This window comes from Nyctereutes procyonoides, unplaced genomic scaffold, assembly GCF_905146905.1.
Source record: "Nyctereutes procyonoides isolate TBG_1078 unplaced genomic scaffold, NYPRO_anot_genome, whole genome shotgun sequence".
Lineage (NCBI taxonomy): Eukaryota > Metazoa > Chordata > Mammalia > Carnivora > Canidae > Nyctereutes > Nyctereutes procyonoides.
In genome coordinates, this window is record NW_026575124.1 from 408,133 (window position 1) to 430,633 (window position 22,501).

The following is a 22,501-nucleotide window of genomic DNA, read 5'->3' on the forward strand; positions in this document are numbered from 1 at the left end:
GAAGCCACGATGCCCTTACACTCTGGTGCCCAATTCACTTAGGCTCCCCTCCAGAGTATGATGGAAAGTAGTAAGCAGTGTAGAGGTAATCCTAAGTTTCTCCATAGCCTCCCTCTCCCTCTGTCAAGTGTACCCTTCACCCCTCTGCTGAGAGAAGGAGCAGTATAGAGAGAGGGACCAGAGACAGAAGTACCCTCACCATTAAAATACTGTCCCATGGCTGCTGCACATCAAAGATGAAGGTCTGCTCCAAAGCTGCATAAAACAAGTTTAATTTCCAACCAGGGTCACAGTCATCGCGTATCCCACATTTTGAGCAAGGAGAGAGAAGGTGAGTTATTGAACATGTACAGTCTACATTCCAGAGGAGAACAAAAAGAAGAGAAAAACCAGTTCAGAACTGCAGTTACCACTGTAACACCACAAAACAAACTCTGGAGGGGAGAGGGGCAGAGGGGAATCTCTAGAGGGGGAAGAAAAGGGCTGTAACAAAGGAAAGCGTAAAATTAAATCTACCAGAAGAGAGTGTGGGAGGGAGCAGGCAACAATGGAATGAGAAACCCAATCCAAAAAGAGTTTTCAGGTGAATGGGAATGTAGAAAGGACCACCCCTGCCAAGGGCCTAGCAGCCAGGGATACTACCAACATCACTTACTGCCCCCTGCTGGATGGATCCTTGAGCAGCACCAAGGCAACCTCCAAGGCTGCTTCCTAACACCACAGGCCCCCTGGTCTCTGGAGCCCCCCAAAACAAGGTAGGGGTGGGCCTAAAATAAGAAGACCTAATTGGGACTGCCATCTGACTAGGGAGGGTCAGACTGGGAGGCAGGAGAAAAGGCAAAATCCTCAGCTACTGCAAAGACCGACTGTGGGGAATCCCTAAGTAAGAAGGAAACAAGAAAAGGGGAGACAGGCAACAGCAGTGAATGAGCTGAGAAGGCAAAGGAGAGGGTTCAGGAAAGGGAGGCAACAGGAGCAGAAGCAAAAAAATGAGGAAACAGGCAGAGGCAAACGAAAGTGGTGGAGGGAAGCAAATGTGGGGTCAGGGGAGTAAATACATGTTAAAATGAAACAGAAGCTCCAGCACACCTCTCCCCTCACCCCTGACACACACACACACACACACACACACACACACACACACAGGCCTAGAGGTCAGGAGACCTGCACACTCCCACTGCATCTTGTGTAAATAGTACATCACTAAGGAACTGGCACTGAGGGAGACACCCCTGGAACCTCTCTTTCACAGTTCAACCTGGGGTAGGGTGGGGGTACTGATCTGCTTGTTGTAGACAAGAGTAGCAGGAAGCCTGGCCCCATGGGGTAGGGCTTGGGACAGTCCTTCTGGGAAGGGGTCCCTCAGCCATGCTGTGGGGAGCCTGGGCCCTGATCTTAGCAGAAAGGTTATGGGCGGCCGTTTTGGAGCTCAGGGCGCAGCCAGTACACACAGGAGCCCACCGAAAAGCCACGGCTTCACAGAAACCGCAAAGTCAGGACCCAGGCCAGGACCTCAGGGACAAGTGCTCCCTGTAAACAGGGAGACGCAGTAGCAGCAGCTTCTGAACAACTACATAATAATGGTGGGAGGACCCTGAAGACCACTGCATCCCACCAGCACCAACAACTACTTCAGAGTTCAATTTCCTCCACTCCAACCCTCAAATTGATTTATGGGAAGTGGGTGAGACGGGCAGGGGAAAACTGTTGGGACGGAGTGGGGAGGGACAGCAGGATAGTCTGAGGGCCTAGAAACAGAATAGAAAATTTTCAGCCTTCAGCACATCCTGGACTAGAAAAAGAGAGAAGTGGAGAATAAGGGAATTGAAACTGAGGTCTGCTATGTCACCCCCACTCCCCTTTGCTCCCCATGAAACCACCCAGCCAGCCCTGGTCAGGCCAGCAGTACTAGGGTGGGGAAACTTCTGACAAAGGACAGATGAACCACCCAGTCCTCAAGATCAGAAGACGAGGAGGAGTATGGGAAAGCGGGGATAGACTGACCCGTGCCTCACCTTCTCCTAACAACACAAGAGGATGAGGATGGAAGTCCTGAGGCCCACCCCCCAGTGCTCTGGATCCCAAACATACCCCCATGGTCTTGCTCTCCCCACCTTCGTCACAAGCTCCTGAGGAACAGATCTAAGGAGGAGGATCAGCTGAACACTGGGCCGGTAAGAGTGAGTGGGCTCTTCTCTCCCTCCCACTAACGAGGCAGGGCAAAATGGCATCTCCTCGGGAACAGTCATCTAGAGATAAACACCACCCCCTGCCCTGAATGGGGTGGAGAGAGGGGCACAAGGAAGATGGTGGTGGAAAATCCGTCATCCTTCCTATCATCCAGGAAAACCTACCTGCAGCGAGGAGAGGAACCAGTGCAAGACTGGGGCAGCCTTCCCTCTATCTTCTTCCCTTTATCTCACCAACACGGGAGGGGCAGATGGGAGGCTGGAGTGGGCAGTGACCTGGCCCCAGCCCCAGCTGCACTCCACCCCCACCCTTCTCCCTGGCCCCCGCATATATATCTCTCTATACATGTATATACACGCGCACACATGCACGCACACACAGAGAGGCCCGTGCAATTTCCATGTAGAACAGGGAGAGAGTGACAAAGGAAAGGAAGACGGGAAGTGGGAGAGGGACCTGTGGGGAAAGGGAAGGGACTGAGATGCCAAGAGCACAGCAACCAGAGCCAAACGAAGCGAACGGAGAGAATACCCCACCCCACCTCCCAAACCCCAGAGGGTGAGGGGGGGGGTCACCCATGAAACCATAACAACCTTGTTTTTTGTTTTAAATCCGATAAATTGGAATGATTCATCATCAGAACAGCAACTGGGGACTGGTCATGGACAGGGGAGCAGAGGGGAAGCAGGAGAGGCAAGGCTCTTGTTGGGCATGCGGACATGATACCCAGGGCCCTGGCCACACTGGCAATGGGAAGGAAGGGGCAGGGTTGGGGCAGGGCTGGGCAGGGAGACAGTAGGTATGTCAGGGGTGGGTGGGGTGGTCGGAAAGGGCTGCCTGGCTCTCACTTCTTGTTTTTGAGCTGATTGGCCAGCCAGTCCAGGCCTTCGTACAGCCCGTCCCCGCTGGTGGCACAGGTGGCCTGAATGTACCAGTTGCGGTGACGCAGGGAATGCAGGCCCAACTTGTCTGTGATCTCAGCAGCGTTCATAGCATTAGGCAAATCCTGGAGCACGAAGGAGACACACAAAAAGGAGGCTCAAGATCTTTCAAAAGCTTCTACAGCACCCATCTACCAAAGAGATGTGTCCCAGCACCCTCTCCTCTTCCTTCACTGTAGGAACCCAAACAAGGTTCTAAAGAGTTGCTTTGGATTTCTTTATCCTAGAGCTAGAGACCCAAGTTGCTAAGGGTCATTCCACTGGAGAATCACAAACCAAATATAGGGTTGGTAGGGAAGTGAAGAGGTGATTCTGACTGGGCACAGAATCAGGTCTGACTGTAGGAGTCAGGGCAGTTCCACTAGAGCAGACAACAGGGGAGAACGAAGGAATGAGTTTGGGGTATTTACCACACCAATCCCAGAGGACAGAAATGTCGCTAATTAAAGCGGGGCAGGGGGACAGGAGGAGGAGCATAAAGGAGCCAGCTAATCATACTTCCCATCGTTCCAAAATTGAGAACAAAGGGACACCCAGGTGGCTCAGGGGTTTAGCGCCTGCCTTCAGCCCAGGGCATGATCCTGAGGTCCTGGGATCGAGTCCCACATCGGGCTCCCTGCGTGGAGCCTGCTTTTCCTTCTCCTTCTGCCTGTGTCTCTGCCTCTCTCTGTCTCTCATGAATAAATAAAATCTTTAAAAAAAAAATTGAGAACACAGTCACAGGGCTTCCCCCCTACAATGAGCCCCAACACCTATGATTTCCACGGCCAGGCTGACCTCTCTCAAATCCATGGGTGAGGAGAAGTCTCACCTGTTTGTTTGCAAAGACAAGGAGCACCGCATCCCGGAGCTCATCCTCTGCCAGCATCCTCATCAGCTCCTCCCGGGCCTCATTTACTCGCTCCCGATCATTGCTGTCGACCACAAATATCAACCCTAGGGAGGCAGAGCATGGGGTGCATAAGACAGCAGCTGAACTCCCCCTCTCATAGCCCCCACTGAAAGACAACACCTGCCATATACTCCCCAAATATTTGCTCCCTTTCCTCCTTTTCTCCCACCTCTAGGAGCTGCAGGGCAAAGACTGACTGCCCACAACTGAAGATGACAGCCACACCACCTGCTCACACCCAACCAACCCATGTCAAGCTGGGCGATTCATATGCCATACCTTGGGTGTTCTGGAAGTAGTGTCTCCAGAGAGGTCGAATCTTGTCCTGGCCACCCACATCCCAAACTGTGAAGCTGATATTCTTGTATTCCACTGTCTCCACGTTGAACCCTTTGGAAAAAACAGACAATGGCCACTTGGCCTCAAACATTAGGCCTGCAAACAATACCCCACTGGTTTGTTTCTGTCTCCCCCAGCCTGGCTCTGAGTCTAGCATAGGAAAGAAAGCTAAGGCTTTCTCAGGCCTGGTATTCCCTGGCCTAATAGTCTAAAGGCCAAAAAGAAAATCTTAGATAAAGAGTGGAAGCGAATGAGGAGGGCCAGTCAGAAGGTTCTCAACCCCCTTGGTAACATGAGCTAACCTTCTCCGCTCATTCTCTGCCTCTCCCTCCTGCAAAGAAATGACTCAGCCCCATTCCTGTACCTCAGCAGCAGTCTGCTGCCGCTAAGAAGTAGGGCCTAGGAAACACAGTGGAGAAAAAGCGAGCTTAGTCCTGGAGCCAGACTAAGTGGCAGACTAAATGCAGAACCAGTGGACAATGATGATCTGGAGCCCCAAATGTTCTCCTTCCCACAGGCAGGTCTTAACCAGGATCAGGGCCACTGAGGATCTAAACTGAAACAACTCCTGGCCTCTGGCAGGAACATCAAAGCCTTTCACCCGCTTTCCAAACAACACAGAGAACAAACCAGCTCAGTGCCTGAGGGCAACTGTTCAGTGCCAGGCTGCGGAAGTTCCCGCATCAGAGAAGGCCCAAGTAGGTGGGCAAACGGCAGCTCCAGCACCTGCTAGTAAGCTAAATAACCATCCTTCCCTGAATCCCCTCAAGTTGCATGGACTTGCCTTGTGGCCAGGTGGGGGATCTAGGAATAGGCCCTTTGCCTGGCCCAGCAGTCGGCGTGAAAGCGGACATCTAAGCTGTGCCCTTACCAATGGTAGGGATGGTGGTAACGATCTCCCCCAGTTTCAGCTTATACAGGATGGTGGTCTTTCCTGCAGCATCCAGGCCCACCATCAGGATGCGCATCTCCTTCTTCCCAATCAGGCTTTTCAGAAGGTTTCCAAAGATATTACCCATGATCACAGCAACCACTTTCTGAGGATAGGAGGGCTCACGTGGGGGCAGTGGCAGTCTGGTTTTGGCCTGGTCCCGGGTGTGGAGAACTTGATCCTAGGCAAAGAAACATAAACTCATTACCACCATCTGCTAGTCAGGATTTCATGTAAATGGGATTTGCCAAAGTCATAGCTGGAGTTCACTACATGCTGAGAGCCTGAGGGCACTATAAAGATCATGTCCCACTCAGACACATCCTGAGTCTTTGGGAGCAGAAACAGAGCAGTGAACATTCAGGACACCTGCTCTGCCATAATGTACCTGTGTGACTTTGGACGAGTTATTCCACTGTCCCTATCTGCCCCTATAAATGGAGGGGATTGAATTAGATGGCTTCGGCAGTCCCCTCATACTGCACAAGGCCTTGTAAAACCATGAGTACCCCTCCCTCTCCCAACCTTACCCTGAGACTCCTGGAAAGGCTGGGAAAGGAGGGAGTGGAATGAGGAGTGGCTCTTCGTGACTCCTAACAAGATTCAGGCTTGCCAGGTTCCCAAGGTCCATGTTCAAATCAAGAGACTCCCCTACTTCTTCTATATTTCTCCAATTCCACCCCCCTTCTGCACTCCAAAATCCATCAGGAAGAAATAAGCTGGAGGTGTGCCCTATTCATACAACGGGGCACCTAGGTTATCCCTCATTCCTAGGCTCGCCATGCGTGGCCCATCTAAGGACAGCTTCTCCACATTCTCTACCTGCAATGAGGCAGTCACCTCATTCTCTGCCTCCTCCCTAACCCTCTTCGGTCTATCCTCCACATAGCAGCCAGACTGCTTTTAAAACCAAAATCAGGTCATGCTGCCTCTCAGTTCAAAACCCTCTCTTGGCTTCCTATCTCCCTTTCAGTAAAACCCATGCCATACCGTGGCTTACAAGGTTCTGCATGATTCGCATTCCTGTTTCTCTACTATTCTCCCCTTACCTTATCCTACTTCAATTCCCCAACACTTTCCTGCCTCAAAGCTTTTGTACTTGCTATTGGCTCTGCCCTGAACGCCCCGCTCTCAGATAACCTTCATGGAGTAATCCCTCACTTCCTTCAGGTATCACGTGAATGTCACCTTATCAAAGAGGCCTTCCACAACCACATCTAATACACGCATGTTGCTCTTTACCCCATTTACCCCACTTCATTTTTCTTCATAGCATTTCTCATCATCGGACACCCTGCACATTTGTTTCTCACTGTCCTGGTTTCCTCCTCCTACAATGTCAGCTCCTTATCTATTTTGTTCACTGCCATGTTTCCGGTACCTTGTGTAGCGCCTGGTACGTAGCAGCTGAATAACTAAAACTCCCAGGGTCTGATACTGACCTTACTAAGCAGCTCACTCAGACTTATGCCTGGCGCCTACTAGGATCTTAACTATCTGCTAAGAAAACGAAGACAGCAGTAAGAAGCATTAGAAAAGTATAAAATCCCTAACTTCTTACCACCCATTGCCTCCAAAAGACGGAATCCTAGAGTCACTCATTCCCTCTCTTCTTCCCTCCCTTTTTGATGGCATAGGACAGCCACAGAAATGCACCTCTGAGACAATGAAATAGGGGTTCAGAATCGCCCATGCCAGCCAGCTCTCTGTGCCTGCAGGAGACATGTGTCAGCGGGCAGCTTATTCAGCAATCACCATATGCCAGCTGCTGGCATCCTCTATATAGTCTGGGAACCAGAAGAACACCCCCCCACCCAAAAAGAAAAAAAAAACAGCAGGCGAAGGAACAGGTCAAGACAGAGTGCATCCAAACCCAAGAATGTGAAAGGTGGATGGGGAGGAATCAGATTTACAAGCTAAAGCATGGAGGTTTAGTGGGAGTTTAGCTGTTTTCTCAAAAAATATTTCAGTTTTGTTTGTTTCCTACTCTCCTCAGTTTGCAGCAAATTCCAGACTAGTACAAAGGAGCCAGATCGACAGCCCCTGGAGACCAAAGTACTAGTTTGTCCAAAAAACAGAAACAATGAGTGCTTATGGAGTGTTTCATCTTCAAAGGCCTTCCCAGACATCCACTAATGAGCCAGGCGTGGTGCTCCTGGTAGGCTCCTCAGATGAGCCCTGCCCCTGACCCAGAGGGCTCACACCCCAGGGAGAGGACCTGGCTCAACCTTAGGGCTCAAATTGAGCCAAGTCGCCCACTAGCCATCCTCCCTGCCCATCCTGCCTCAACCCACCCAGGCAGACAGGTCCCGAAGGATCCCTAGGCAGGAAGGGACATCTGCCCAGCTACTAAGATCAAATTCCATTAACCCTGACAATCCGTAGTAATCAGACTTCTGGTTCTGCTACCTTCTCCGCCAGAAATTTAAACCTTTCCCAAGTCTTCCTAGTCTTTATCTTGTTTCCTAGTCAGGTCTCCTCTTCTCCAGCTCCAAATGATACTTTGCTTTAAGGCTTTGGCCCAGGTTCTGAAATGAATTTATACCACCTGTTTACCTGGTTGTCCTTCATGAATGAAGTGATTGCTGATTAAAGAATCACCAACCATGAGTACAGCAGTGGCTGAAAAATACCCCTCACCCCAAAACATGCATACACTGTCCTTTAGTTTGCTTCTTTGCCAACCTAGCATGCTAACGTCTTGGTTCAAAAGCTGATCCCCCCCCCAAAAAAAAAAAAAAAAAAGCTGATCCCAGTGTTACACTTAATTTACTGGCATGCCCCTGAATTATCCGAACTACTCATGTGGCACTTACTATCTTGTGGAGCTTTTTGCCTGTTTTAGATGTCTGTACATTTACTGTCTCTCCAGTTTAACTGTATTTTCCATGGGCAAGGACTATGCCTTTTATTTATTTTGGATCTGTCCCCACTCCCAGTGACAAGCCCACTATAGGAGTTCAACCAAGCACACGGGCTTATTTAAGTCTCTGAGGATATCCTTTTATCGTTTCTTCTACTCTAACACTACTTGGTAGCTCTGTGTAATGCACAGATGGTTTCTTAGAGATCCTGTCAATTCTTGGCCATTTCCCACACCATATCTGGCCCCAAGACTGGTTTGGAAACACCGTCAAATGACTAGAAGACTAAAATCGGTGGAATTTTCTCTTGCCGTTTAATATACAATGGGGCTGATGGATAAATGATGAAATGTCCATGTAGTCACTGCATGTCCTCTTGGGGCAGCACAGCACCTTGAAATTAGTGCACACTGTGACTCCTCTAATATAATCAGGAGCTGGACTCAGATGAGCATTCCAAAGTGGGTGTTGGTTTTCTTGTCCTGGCTTTCTCTGCCCCTATTACCAGAGAACATGCTGCCTCTACCTGGAGGATGGTAGCAACTTTCAGCTTTGTGCCATGAACACAAATCTTGGGCTATATAGCTGATTTTCACTTTCACCCATAATGTATTCCTAGAAAAAGCTCTGGGAAGCAGAATGGCAAAAAAAAATACATAAACCCTGGATTGTTTCCCTATGAACCGTACAGCCTATAGTTACTCTCTTTTACCACAGATGGCACTCCTGTGTCGGCAGGGCAAAATGCCAGGGTTCCATGGGCTGTTAAAAACCAGGAATCAGCAGTTAAAACTGAAGGTGAGTGGCTTAGGATGAAAAATGGACGGCAACAATATCCCTATTATTAAACAAGTATATCTCAATATCCTATTTTACAGTCATAAACTTTGTTATCAGTGGTACAAATAACAAGAAAAGCTCTTTAAGTGTGTTCCAGTACAATCTGTGTGGAACCCTGCAGGAGCACACTGCCCGATTTAAGCTTCATCTGAGGATATCCTTGCTGAGGACTACTTACTACCCCCCATCCTCCCACCCCCCCAGGAGAGGCAGGCTGTTGCTATAACTGACTGCTCAGCCATCCTGACTTGTGTGTATTGTAGGAAAATGCCTGCCTCACTCCAAGTGATTCTGAGAGTCACAGCTCGGTCTGCCACACACAACTCCCCGCACCTGACTCTGGTGGCTGACTCAGGCTTGCATTCTAGGACACCTACCTCTGAGGAGACACTTCTGATCGGACCACCTCCTCCTTCTTCAGGCTGCATGGGTCTAGGGAAAGGAAGACCAAGGTCTCCCAAACCCTCTGCTGCTAGGCAGGGTGCACTAAAAGCAGCTTTGTTCCCAGATAATTTTCACATTGAGTTATCACTAATAGAGATGCTATTTTTAGCACAGCCAATGGAGCAGACCAATAAAATCTAAGGAAACAAAAGCAGGGTCTGCCTGTATTTAGTTTCCTTAGCACAGCTGGCTTGTGACCTCTATAAACTTTCCAAGTTTTTGTCTCAAGAGCACTGTAATCACAAGCACACAAACTCCTAGATAAGTATCTCAATGACTTCTGCTGGACCCAGAGATTTCCCATAGCCAAGAAATAGCTTCTGATGTCAGCTTCCATCCATTCACTAAGCACTTATTGGGTATACAGAACTAGGGATACAGAGAGGAAGACAACTTCTGTCTTCACGACACTCAGTCAATGGGAGGCAAAGAGACTAGCAAGGAGAGAATTACAAAACAGTGCAAGGGTAAGGGTGGGATAAGCACCTAGTATTACAGGGACAGAAAGCTGGTGTAGTTAATCAAGACTTAAGGGCAAGGGACACCTGGGTGGCTCAGGGGTTGAGCGTCTGCCTTCGGCTCAGGGCAGGCTCAGGGCATGATCCCGCGTCCAGGGATCGAGTCCCCCATTGGGCTCCCTGCGAGGAGCCTGCTTCTCCCTCTGTGTCTCTGCCTCTGTGTGTCTCTCATGAATAAATGAATAAAATCTTAAAAAAAAAAAAACAAAAACTGAGGTCTAAAGGGCAATTCCCGCACAGGATTCTCAGATCACCCCTGAGTGACTTGCAAAGGAAGAGGAGGAAGTAATCAAACAATAAAGAAGAGAGAGTTGGGGAGAGGGAACAGAGTGTCAAAAGCATAACGACCTGAGTCAGAGACAGCACTTTTCACTAGCCAAAGCCCAGTGCATCTGGGAGTCAGCATATTTGAATGCCACACAGTGAGTAAAAGGAAATGACAACACATGAGGGATAAGCAGGGACTCGATCATGAAGGGCCTTAAAGGCCATACTGAGTAACGTGATCAAGTATGTGCTTTAGAAGGACCTTCTTTACCTGGGTGGCTCAGTGGTTGAGCATCTGCCTTCAGCTCAGGGCACGATCCCAGGGTCCTGGGATGGAGTCCCACACGGGGCTCCCCACAGGAAACTTGCTTCTCCCTCTGCCTATCTCTCTCTCTCTCTCTCTCTCTCTCTCTCTCTCGGTGTCTCTCATGAATAAATAAATAAACAAACAAATAAATAAATAAATCATTCTGGCAGTCATGTAGGGTAAATTAAAAGGTGTAAAAGACTTGAGGTAGAGAGATCATATGGGAGCTACAGTAATACAGCTAAGAAATCTAAAGTTCTTAACTAGAGGTGGCAATAAAAAGGAAAAGTCAGGTTTGAAACATCAAAATAGTAAAATACACACAATTTGACAACTGATTAAATATAGGAAGGAGGAGTCCAAGAGTCAAACATGATTCCCAGGTCTGGCCTGCGTGATCTAGTGGCATTTCTTCAGCCAAGAAATACAAGAGGAACAGAACTGAGATTGAAGATATTTGTTTTTAGATTTAACTTTGATTTTGAGATGCTAGGGTATGAAGCTCAGAATAAAGTCTGGGCTAGATATGTGGAAATCATCTGCAGAGACAGTAACTGAAGCCATAAGAGAAACCAAGATCTAGGATGACAGCAGTTACCGGCTATCTACCCAAAGAGCCATTCTTCCCCTTCTTTCCTCTAACAGAACCCTTAATCTGTCCAGATGCTGGGGTCGGGGGTATAAAGAAACCCTTTCCCAGTCCTATGGTACGAAAACTGCAGCCTAAGGGATGTAGGCATTCCATTTCCCTTGCCAGTGACTGAGTCACGAGTGGTCATGTACTAATTCTAGTCAAGATATGGAGAATGTCTGCTGGGAGTATCTGGGAAAGTTTTCCTCAATCTTAAAAAAAAAAAAAAGACATATAGTAACATTCTCTTATCCAGCCTTTCGATGTTAATGTCAAAGAATGAGATGCTGGAGTAATTCTGAGAACATGAAGAGACAAACCTAAGAGCTCTAGGAGGTCAGAGCAGAAAACTGAACAAAGTTTGGGTCCTTAATAATGTAGAGATGGTGGATTAAAAAAACAAGTGTTCTAGCTCTAGATTTCTGTGTGTGTGTGTGTGTGTGTGTGTGTGTGTGTGTGTGTGTGTACAGGGGAATATACATAACACAATTCACCGTTTTGACCATTTTTAAGTGCACAGTTCAGTGGCATTAAGTACATTCACACTGGGCAGCCCTGGTGGCGCAGCGGTTTAGCACCGCCTGCAGCCTGGGGTGTGATCCTGGAGACCCGGGATTGAGTCCCGCGTCGGGCTTCCTGCATGGAGCCTGCTTCTCCCTCTGCTGTGTCTCTGCCTCTCTTTCGCTCTCTCGGAATAAATAAATAAATAAATAAATATTAAAAAAAAAAAAGAAAGAAAAGTACATTCACACTGTTGTGCAACCATCACCACCATCCATCTCCAGAACTTTTTAATCTTCCCAAACTGAAATTATGTAACTGTTAACCTATAACTGCATTTCCCCTACCTCCAGCACCTGGCAACCATCATTCTACGTATGTCTCTATGAATTTGACTATTCTAGGTGCTTCATATACTTGGAATCATAGTTTTTGTCCTTTGGTGTCAGACTTATTTTACCTAGACTTCAAGCTATATGCTTTAATAAATCTATTTGTCTGGGACACCTGGCTGGCTCAGCAGTTGAGCACCTGCGTTCAGCTCAGGGTGTGATCTGGGAGTTCTGGGATCGAGTCCCGTTTCAGGCTCCCTGCATGGAGCCTGCTTCTCCCTCTGCCTGGGTCTCTGCCTCTCTCTCTCTCTCTCTGTGTGTGTGTGTCTCTCATGAATAAATAAATAAAATCTTTTTTAAAAAAGATAAATCTATTTGTCATTTAAGCCACAGATGTGTTTTCTATCTTTTGCAACTGATGGTACACTCTAACTGATATAGATATATCAGAGAATGCGTACAGTGGGATAAGAGAAAGGCCAAAGGCAGAAACTTGGGGCACGTGGACATTTAAAGCAGTGGGCAAAAACAGAGGCCAGGAAAGAGAGTAAGAAGCAACCAGAGGGGCTGAAAGGACATCAAGACAGTAAGACATCACAGATACCAATGAGGAAAAAACATTTTTAAAAAAGGCAGGAGGGGACGCCTGGGTGGCTCAGTGATTGAGTGTACTGCCTTTGGCTCAGGGCGTGATCCCAGAGTCCCCAGATCGAGTGCCACATCGGGCTCCTTGCATGGAGCCTGCTTCTCCCTCTGCCTGGGTCTCTGCCTCTCTCTCTCTGTGTCTCTCATGAATACATAAATAAAATCTTAAAAAAAAAAAGGCAGGTGGGTCAAAGGCTGTAGAAAGGGCAAATTAGGGGATCCCTGGGTGGCTCAGCGGTTTAGCGCCTGCCTTTGGCCCAGGGGCGAGATCCTGGAGTCCTGGGATGGAGTCCCACGTCAGGCTCCCGGCATGGAGCCTACTTCTCCCTCTGCCTGTGTCCCTGCCTCTCTCTCTCTCTCTCTCTCTAGTCTATCATGAATAAATAAATATAAGCTTAAAAAAGAAAGAAGAAAGAAAAGAAAAGAAAAGAAAAGAAAGAAAGAGAAAGAAAGAAAGAAAGAAAGAAAGAAAGAAAGAAAGAAAGAAAGAAAGAAAGAAAGAAAGGGCAAATTAAAATAAGGCCTGAGGCTAGGTCAGTTAAGCAGCTGCCTTTCAGTTCAGGTCCCACCAGCTCAGTGGGGAGTCTACTTCTCCCTCTCCTTCTGCCCCTCTCCTCTGCTCATGCTCTCTCTCTCAAATAAATAAAATCTTTTAAAAATAAATATAAAATTAAAAAGGCCTGAAAGGACGCCTGGGTGGCTCAGTTGGTTAAGTCCGACTCTCGTTTTCAGCTCAGGTCATGATCTCTGGATCATGATCTCAAGGTTGTGAGACTGAGCTCTGCTGTGGTTCTGTGCTCAGTGTGGAGTCTGTTTGAGATTCTTTTCCCTTTCCTCTCCCTCTGCTCCCATCTCCTCCTTATGCCACTCCTGTGCTCTCTCTTAAATAAAATCTTAAAAAAAAAAAAGGTCTGAAAGATACCTACTAGGCAATCAATGATGATATTCTTACAAATTAAAATATATCTAAGATTAGGTTCCACTTAACTCAATTATAACAGTGTTTAGGCTCAGGCCAGAATCATTAAGCCAGTTTCCCTTCTAGTCTGACAAGAGGACTCCAGTACAGGAGAACCTGAAAGAAGGCCACATTATTAAGCAAAGAAAGATCCTAACTTGCCTTGTCTGATTAGAGACCTAAACACACCTGGGAAGAGCCTGGCTTTTCCATGACCAACCCTTTTCTCATGGACAACCAACAAGTGAGTCAGAACAGAGAATCAGGTCTGTTTCAGAATACATGGCCAGATAAAAAAGTGACAAGATAAAAACTAGACTCATTTGTTTCTTTGGAACATTCCACAGCACTGTCCTCTAACCAAAGCTTTCAGCTTGCCCTATTGTAGAATCTGACCAGCTTACAACTATTCCATCTCCTAATATCCCATGGTTGCTCCAATGCCTACATCTACAGGCTTGGATATTCAGAACACAATGCTTTTTTTTTTTTTTAAAGATTTTATTTATTTGACAGAGAACAGAGCAAGAGAAAGAGCAAGCGGGGGGGCAGAGGGAGAGGGAGAGGCAGGCTCCTCGCTGAGCATGGAGCCCAACACAGGGCTCAATATCAGGACCCCAGGATCATGACCTGAGCCAAAAGCAGACACTTAACTGACTTGAGCCACACATGTACCCCAACACTACACTTTCTTAATTACAAAATCACTAAAATTCCACAAGTAGCCTAAAGCCCTAATAAACCTTTGCCCCAATTTGGTCCCACTTCACAGGTCAAAATGGAGCTGCTGGGACACCTGGGAGGCACAGCAGTTGAGCGTCTGTCTTCAGCTCAGGGTGTGATCCCGGCATCGGGCTCCTTGCAGGGAGCCTGCTTCTCCCTCTGCTTGTGTCTCTGCCTTTCTCTATGTCTCTCATGAATAAATAAATAAAATCTTTAAAAAAAAGGAGCTGGGGAACAGATGACACAGGAAGCTACTGTGTAGACAAGGCCCACCATTACAGAGCAGTCTAAGGGTACAGAAAACAGGGAACTACCTAGCCTATGGAATAAGAGTTATCTGTGATCCCTTAGTACCTCAAATGCTCTCCTACTCTAGGACTTACCATGGAATGTTTTATTCACATTTATCTGTTTTGCTTTCCAGAGCTGTGACTTTAACACATTATGAGTCTGACATACTGGATGGCTAGGCAGGGCTTAAGGCAGCTGGAGCCCAAGGGCCAGTCATCCTCAGGTTGTAAGTACTATGTCTGTCCATTACTATCTCCTGTGTATGCCATGATGACAAAAAGTTGGAGGAGTACTTCACTAAACTCTAAGACCCTTGTCAGGAGGGACCATACCTTATTCATGTTTCACATCCCCAGCACCATGGCTACTCTATAATTAGTGACTAACATGCTTGTTTTTGAGGAGTATGGTTCTACTGATGGTCGCAAAACATTTCAGGGGTTGAGGAAGACAGTATTCTATAGGTGATCCCCGATCCTTTTCCTATGCCTGACAAACTCGAGAAATGGTTGCTGTTTTCAGAACCCTACGGTTCAGTTCCTTGGATCAGATTCAAAGGCTTGGGTGAGGGTGGAAGGGGGGACCATATGAAAGGCACTCATTATGCTCCTCCCCTATACACCACCACCAGAACAGTTCCATTTTAATCCATTTAATGTATTATTAGACTTCAAATAAGATTTTATATAAGTAACATTTAATTGCTTTTAACAGAAGATGAGCAGGGATGACTGGGTGGCTCAGTGGTTGATGTCTGCCTTCAGCTCAGGGCATGATCCCCGAGTCCTGGGATCGAGTACCATGTCAGGCTCCCTGCGAGAAGCCTGCTTCTCCCTCTGCCCATGTCTCTGCCTCTCTGTGTGTCTCTCATGAATAAATAAATAAAATCTTAAAAAAAAAAAGAAGAAGAGGAGGAGGAGGAGGAGGGGGTCAAAAATCACTGCAACAGAGAGCAAACGTTCTCCTACATCCTAAATCATGCTGAAGTCTAAACATCCGTGTCTGACGCTCTAATGCAAAAGTTCATAAAGGAAGGGTTATACTAGGCTCTCAACAGTAATGGAAGAGCTAAAAGGTACAATGAGATCTGCTATACCCAATCATCTCACCTTTCTTCAGGAATATGGTGATAATGATGGATCCATGAAATCCCGAGCTATGTCCCTTCTGGTCCATATGGCACAGCAGGTCCTTTGTAGAAGTCCAATGCAAAGCTCTAAAATGTTCATAGAATCCCTACCTCAGCTCTTTCCTTCCTAGTCTATAACATGAGCCTTCAAACATCTGTGGAACTTCCAAATGCTCCCCATGTTTTTTTATTATCAAAAAGCTTTACTAGCACTCTACTTATTTCAACAGATGTTGAAAAGGTCTAGCAGAGAGAATTACACAGATATCACAACTCCGGACCTTAATACAGTACATTCTGAAGCATACTCAGAGGCAGACATTTAGAGGAGCTATGACTAAATGAGAAGAGTGGCCTAGGAAATGGAGGATGCTGAAATACTGATTGAGACCTAAAATAAAGGGACCCAGGAATCTAAATCCCTGACCCAGGTCAATGAGAGTGCTCTTGTATAATAGAGTCAACTGTTACCTCAATAATGCTGATTTTTTCTAACATGAACACTCTTCTTGAGCCCCCACATCCTCACCCTGCATCCAAGTTGATGGTTCAGGGCCCCTGCCTCGCTCCCGCTTCACCTCCCACTCAGGCAGCAGGAGCTGCCTCTGTGAAGCTGTGCTGAAAAAAGATTTCATTGCTCATAAGCCTACGACCAGCAAAGAAAGTCATGGGAACAATTGTCCCTCTACACAGGCGGCAAGTTATTCTTTTGTCAACCTCCTCTCTTTTAAGGCATCCCTGAGTGTTCATGTTATTATTACTATTATGATGATGATTATTAATAGCAACTAACATTTACTTGGGGCTTACTATGTGCTTTGTACTGTAGTGAGTACTTTACATATATCATCTCATTTAATTCTCATGCCTGTACTATGAAGTAGGCATTATCTTGCTCTTTACTGATGAGGAAAATGAAGCTAAGGAAGGACAAGTAATTTCACCAAAATTATACAACTAGTATACAATTAGTACAACTAGGAGAGGAAGGATTTGAACCCAATTTTGTCTGATTCCAAGGTCCACACCATACCATACTGCCTCTAAATTGACCTGCAACAAAAATGGTGAGGAGAGCTAAACACAGTGATATGCTTTGAGTCTCGGGCTGCCTGGCATCCATTTCTAGAGGTTTATGGGGAAGCAGATTCCACAATTTCCCTGTTATTTACTCAGCTTTAACAAACCTGGTTTTAAAGAAGTTCCTCCTTCTAAGCAACAGATCCCACCCACTATCCTCTGAGTCCATTTCCTCTTATCATGACTCCGGTGGAAAAGAGAGCAGCAGAGATGAGCACACACAATATGATCCTCTGTGCACTTGAGACTTCACTTCCACTCTTTCCAGCCTGCCGTCACCCCTCCTTTTATACTTGCATTCAGTTTAATAATAGCAGCTACCATGCCCTGGCACCATTTCTGTGCCAGGCACCACATACATACATTGGCTCTCTCCTCTGTAATCTCCAGAATTCCAATTTTGACAATACTGTGAAGGACTTAACGTCTAATGGAGACCCCTTTGCCCACAATGGGGAAGCAAGAGATCTGGGATTTCAGATAAATAATGACTTTGTGTTCCAGTAATACCTTTCTTTTTGGGTCTTAGTTTCCATTATCCGTGCCTGTTTTGTACCTCTCAGGAAGGTGGAGAGACCAAGACTTCTTAATTACAATGCCCAAGGGGCTCTGTACCCTCACTCAGCTATCTCCAGGCACTCTCCCTGACAGCCAACCCATTTCTTTCCTTAAACTGTAGTCAGAAAGCTTGTGGACTTCTATCCATTCACATCCTCTATTCATCCTGAGTGCCTACTGTTTGTAGAGACACTGTGGGAGACACATCATGAAATCCAATCCCTGCAATCAAAATGTTTCATCTCTTTGGAAAGACAAGACCTACACGTAAAAATTTTGACGATGCAAGGTAGTAATTCTGTGCTGAGAGGCAGGAGGCATGTAAATATGTGATACACTGGGGCCCTGCCCAGCTAAACCCAAGGTCAGTGATTCATTCCGGGAAAAGGTGACCTCCTTGGATCAGCTTCTTTCTTAAAATGAGCTTTCAGAGACATGTTATTCAAACTCGGGCCTAATGTGCAACTACCAATTCAATGCTCCACTCCAGTCACATTTAGTGGAGACACTTACCCCAAGAAGCTCAAGACAAAATGGCAGCAAGGATGGTCACCACCTGATTAAGGACAGGAGAGAAAAGTATGCAGAGACTAGATTCTGTCCTGTTGCACTGACCCAAGCAATCAGACTCCTGCAGCAGATCTCCTACTCATAAAACTTTCATGCCACAGACCAGGGGTGACCCAATCCAACAGCATCAGAGGCAGGTTTTGAGTTACGCTTCTCCCTCCACTGGATGACCTCACTATTTCTTCTCACTCCAGACCACATACCACACTCCTCCTGGCCTGGCCAGAGGGAGACAGGCAGTAAAGCAACCCAGAAAGAAGGGAACTCCCCCAAAAAAGAGGAGCTACCACTTTGCTATTCAAGCGGCCGCTGGGTTTAATAAGGGAACTCCACCTCCCCCTCCTTCCCTCAAACACTGGTGTAAAGCAATGGCTCCATTTTCTGTTCCGGGAATCCTGGTACTTCCTAAAGAAAGAGAGCGGATTGGAAGACACAAACTCAAAGCCAAGCGACAAGCTGCTCCCTCCTCCTGGGAGACCGCCCCCGCTTTGCCTGGGGGAGGAAGGCACCTCCGCTCCTCTCCCAGCGAGATCTGATCCCCCCCCACCCCCTTCTGCTGCTGCTGCTCCTCCAGCTCCCCACCTGCTGCCCTCTTCTCAACGTGCGGTTCCAAGACCCAAAGCGCAACCTCTACGGGAACAGCGCCCCTGGGGGTGGGGGTGGAGGGTGGGGGGGGGTGGCCCACTAGCTTCCCCCGGCCGACTGATCCCTAAAACCCCTCCTTACGCACTTCTGCCCCACGAAGGGAGTACAGGGTGTCACCGCAGCAAGGCTCTGGTCTTCTAGTACTAAGGTGGAGCAGGAGGGAGGGGACGAAAAAGCGGCGTTCTCTAGCCCTTTAACAGGAAAAGGATACAGAACAGTCATCACCGCCCCCGCACCACCTCTCTGGACTGTTTTCCTCCACCGCGACCCCGACCCCGACCCCGACCCCGACCCCTCTCGGGAGCCCACCTCCTACGGGCGAGGGGAACCTAACTGCAGCCCGGGTCGCCCCCGGCCTGCCAGGCAGAGCACCCATTCGTGTGCGCCCCCCACCCCCACCCCCACCCCAGCTCCGCGTCCTTCAAATGTGGGGGCAGGCGAGAGACCGGCCCGGCGCCCCCTCCCCGGGCTCCCGGGTGGGAAGCACCGCGCCGCCTCAGGCCCGGCAGGCCGGGGGGCGGGGGTCTGCCTCCTCGGCCCCCACCCCGAGCCTCTCCTCCGCGGGGACCCGCCTTCCTTTCCCCAGCCCCTCACCTGTTCCTGCTCCCAGCTCCGCCGCCGCAGCCGCCGCCTCCGCCCCCGCAGGTTCCGCTCGGCGCTGGTTCCGTTCCCTCCGACTCCCCCCGGCCGATTCCGGCACGGCTGCTCCCCTGGCCGCGCTCCCCGGCTCCCTCCTTCCTTCCCTCCACCTAGCACCGGAAGCCGCGACGGCGACAGGAGCTGTGCGGCGCACCCCCACCCCCAGACCGGGATACTTCCCACCTCCCCGATCGCGCGAGAGCTGCGTGGTGGCGAGCGGCAGTTCTCGCGAGAGGGCCGTCACCATGGCAGCGGCTGCAGCAGAGGCAGCCGGGCGTCGGAGCCGGAGCCCGGGCGGGGGCCGACGTGGGGGCTGCAGGCGGCGGGAAGTGGGCATGCGGCCGTGGGGACTGAGGTGGGAATCCCGAGCCCCGGGGCCACGCCTGGAATTTAAGGACTGGAGCTGCGTGCTGGCCGCCCCGCAAGGGGGCTGGGCGGAGAGGCAAAGCCAGAAGCTGGTCCGAGTGAACAGCCCTCGTGGGGGCCCAGCCTCTTCTTCCAGACCACATCTTTTATTTCTTAACCGTGGCCAGCTGCATCCCCCTGAGAGCCCTCGCTGCTTCACTGCCGCTCCTCAGCACTCCCGACCTAAGGCTAGGTTACTCAAGGGTCTGAATCAGGAGCTCCTTTTCCTTGGAGAAGAGGAGAGAGAGTAATGCCTTTAAGAGACTGCAGGAAACAGCTGGACTCTGGTCCAGTTAGGAAGTTGGAAAGTCAAAGACAAACGGTGGGAGCCTACTATTCAAGAGGTGTGGTTGAGGAAGTGTACCTAGCTGACTGTGAATTTATTATCCCAAGGAAAGTGAGAGACTTCACACCCATGTTTCTCCCCTCCTGCCCGCCCCCACTTCCCTTGCACCCATTTCGGCACCTGATCCGGACCTGCAAAGCTGCCTTGGAAGAGTCTGCGGTGATAGAAGAGGAGGCACTAGTAATACTGCGAACAGAAGAAGATTCTTTAAGTGGCCTCTGTCCTCAGTGTAAGGGAACACGTAACTCTTCCCTAAGACCTGAGCCAAAATTATTGCTTTTCTGGATTTCTTGGCCTTATTTCTTGGGTCTTTCAGAAAGAACTAGGCTAGTGGATAGCCACGCCGTGTCTCTGTCCCTTGTCCCCATCAATCCCTGGTGTATATATTCACCACTCTCTTCCTCTTATCCCAGTCTATTTTCTCTCTTATTTTAGTGTGGAGAATAAACATGACCATATAATGTGAAGCCAAGAGGACCCTATTTAAAGATGGTGAGGAATGAGCTGAATAACAAGGAGCATATTTATAGCAAAGAGAGTCGTATATGTCCTGGGCTGTTGCTATTAAGGGTCTTTGCTCTGTTAAGCTCTGTGTTGGAAATGGCAGGAGACTCCTTCGGTTCTATTGCAGATTCTTAGATCAGGCTCTGTGATACTTCCACATGACTATTTCCCTTTCTTTTCCTAAAATTTTCACTTCACCAAGTCATGGCCCCACTTGACCCCACTTTGACCACTAAAATTATGCTTTGCACTCCTACCTTCACTAGCACCCCCAACCATACCAGCATGCCTTGTAAGATTCTACAGGAGGTCGAAATTCAGTATTCCTGAACTTCAGATCCTCTCGAGGTTGGGTCCTAGGTGTTACCAAGGATGGAAATGGTGACAGCCTAATAGGGTTAGCAGCAAGTACCATGGCATTTGAGTCAGAATGGATGAACGGGGGATGCCTGGATGGCTCAGTCTGTTAAGCATCTGCCTTCAGCTCTGGTCGTGATATCCAAGGGTCTGGAATTGAGCCCTGCATCAGGCTCCCTGCTCAGCAGGGAGTTGCGCGCGCTCTCTCTCTCTCTCTCTCTCAAATAAATAAAATAAAACAACTGGATGAATGGGACTGGAGAATCTCCCAGGCTTTCTATCCTTCACCTGTGTGGGGTCTGGAGTCTGCTACAGCATCACTGAGTGCTTCCCACAGAGCAAACAGGAGCAGAGATAGGAGGGGTGCTGCGTAGCCAATTATTCAGTCACTGCCACTCCCCAACTTCCCAACCACTTGAAAGGCTAAGGGAAAAGAGCTCATCCAGAGCTGATGGAGGCCAAGAGGCCTCATCAGTCTTTCTCCCTCCCTCTGCCTGCCAGTGGAGCTAAGTAAAAGCTGAAATTGTAGCCACCCGCTCTGTGGGTTGCACACTCCCACTCTCGTCACTGACCCCAGGCCTGGGTCTGAGCCCAGCGCGTGTGCCGGGAGCAGGGGTGGGGAGGTGGGGTGGGGGTGTTGGCCTTGCTGACAAAATCCATTTGGAATTTCTCAAGGTTGTGGTTTGGGGCTTAAGTTTGCCACAGAGTGTGTCTGACGAAAGAGAAAGCTAGAAAGAGAGAGAGCCAAAGGGAATACAGAGGAAGGAAACAGGAAAAAGCAGAAATATTCTTGCTATTATACCACTGGAGATTCTCCCCCCTCTTTCTGAGTGTGAGAAATTCTTATTCTGGATGTTCCTTATCGTTATTCCTTCTCATATTCTATGTCCGTTCTAGCTGCATCCCTTCTCTGCCCTCCCACCCCCATACACCTCAGGCTCAGTCAGTGACTTAAGTAAAGATGATATTTCTTCCTGCTTCCATCAAATTTCCAAGCCCAGAATTCTCAAGTGGAAATTCAGGACATAAAATTTTCAGGACATATAGTACTGCCCTAACCCAACATTCCTCAAAATGTCCTTGCTACCTGAGTAGCAAAATCACCTGATTTTGAGGGTACTTTGGGTAGCAGATATATCTATTACTTAGAAAAATAGAAACAACCATTTCTACATTCCCTGGCCAAGGAGATGACCTGTTAGAGGCAGCATCTTGCAACCCCACAAACAATCACTTGTATAGTTCTAAGTGTATCATGCCTATCCCTTTTCTGAATTGAATGATAATGGTTTGTTTTCAAAGACACTGGGCTATTAATAGATTGTAATTTTTAAAAATCTGTTTTCTTTAGTTTTGGTTATCTCCTAAAAGATGAAGGAATTATTTTACTAAGATTAAATGCAAAAGAGTTCTGAATAAGAAAGGACAAAATACACATGCAAATAATTCAATAGGAAAACATGCTGGTTTCAAGAGCAAAACTTTTCCTTTTTGAGCATTAGCCTCTATGTTCTCTTCACTTTTTTTTTTAAGATTTTATTTGTTTATTCATGAGAGACACAGAGAGAGGCAGAGACATAGACATAGGCATAGGCTCCCTTGCAGGGAGCCTGATGTGGAACTCGATCCCAGGACTCTGGGATCATGACCTGAG

At 48.2% G+C, this 22,501-nt stretch overlaps 1 protein-coding gene across 3 annotated transcripts; it reads right to left on the bottom strand.

Annotated features, from left to right (window-relative positions):
* Positions 1-256: 256 nt before the first annotated feature.
* On the bottom strand, positions 257-19,381 carry ARF3 (ADP ribosylation factor 3). Of its 3 annotated transcripts, XM_055336976.1 has the most exons (7): positions 19,191-19,381; positions 18,682-18,787; positions 17,895-17,937; positions 5,234-5,474; positions 4,303-4,413; positions 3,943-4,067; positions 257-3,196 (listed from the first exon to the last, which is right to left on the bottom strand). In XM_055336976.1, exons 4-7 carry the CDS (start codon positions 5,379-5,381, stop codon positions 3,035-3,037), a joined length of 546 nt encoding a protein of 181 aa, XP_055192951.1. In that variant the 5' UTR covers positions 5,382-5,474; positions 17,895-17,937; positions 18,682-18,787; positions 19,191-19,381; the 3' UTR covers positions 257-3,034. The 3 variants fall into 3 exon arrangements, with proteins under 3 accessions (XP_055192951.1, XP_055192949.1, XP_055192950.1); XM_055336974.1 differs by lacking the exon at positions 17,895-17,937; XM_055336975.1 differs by lacking the exons at positions 17,895-17,937; positions 18,682-18,787.
* Between the last annotated feature and the right edge of the window lie 3,120 nt (positions 19,382-22,501).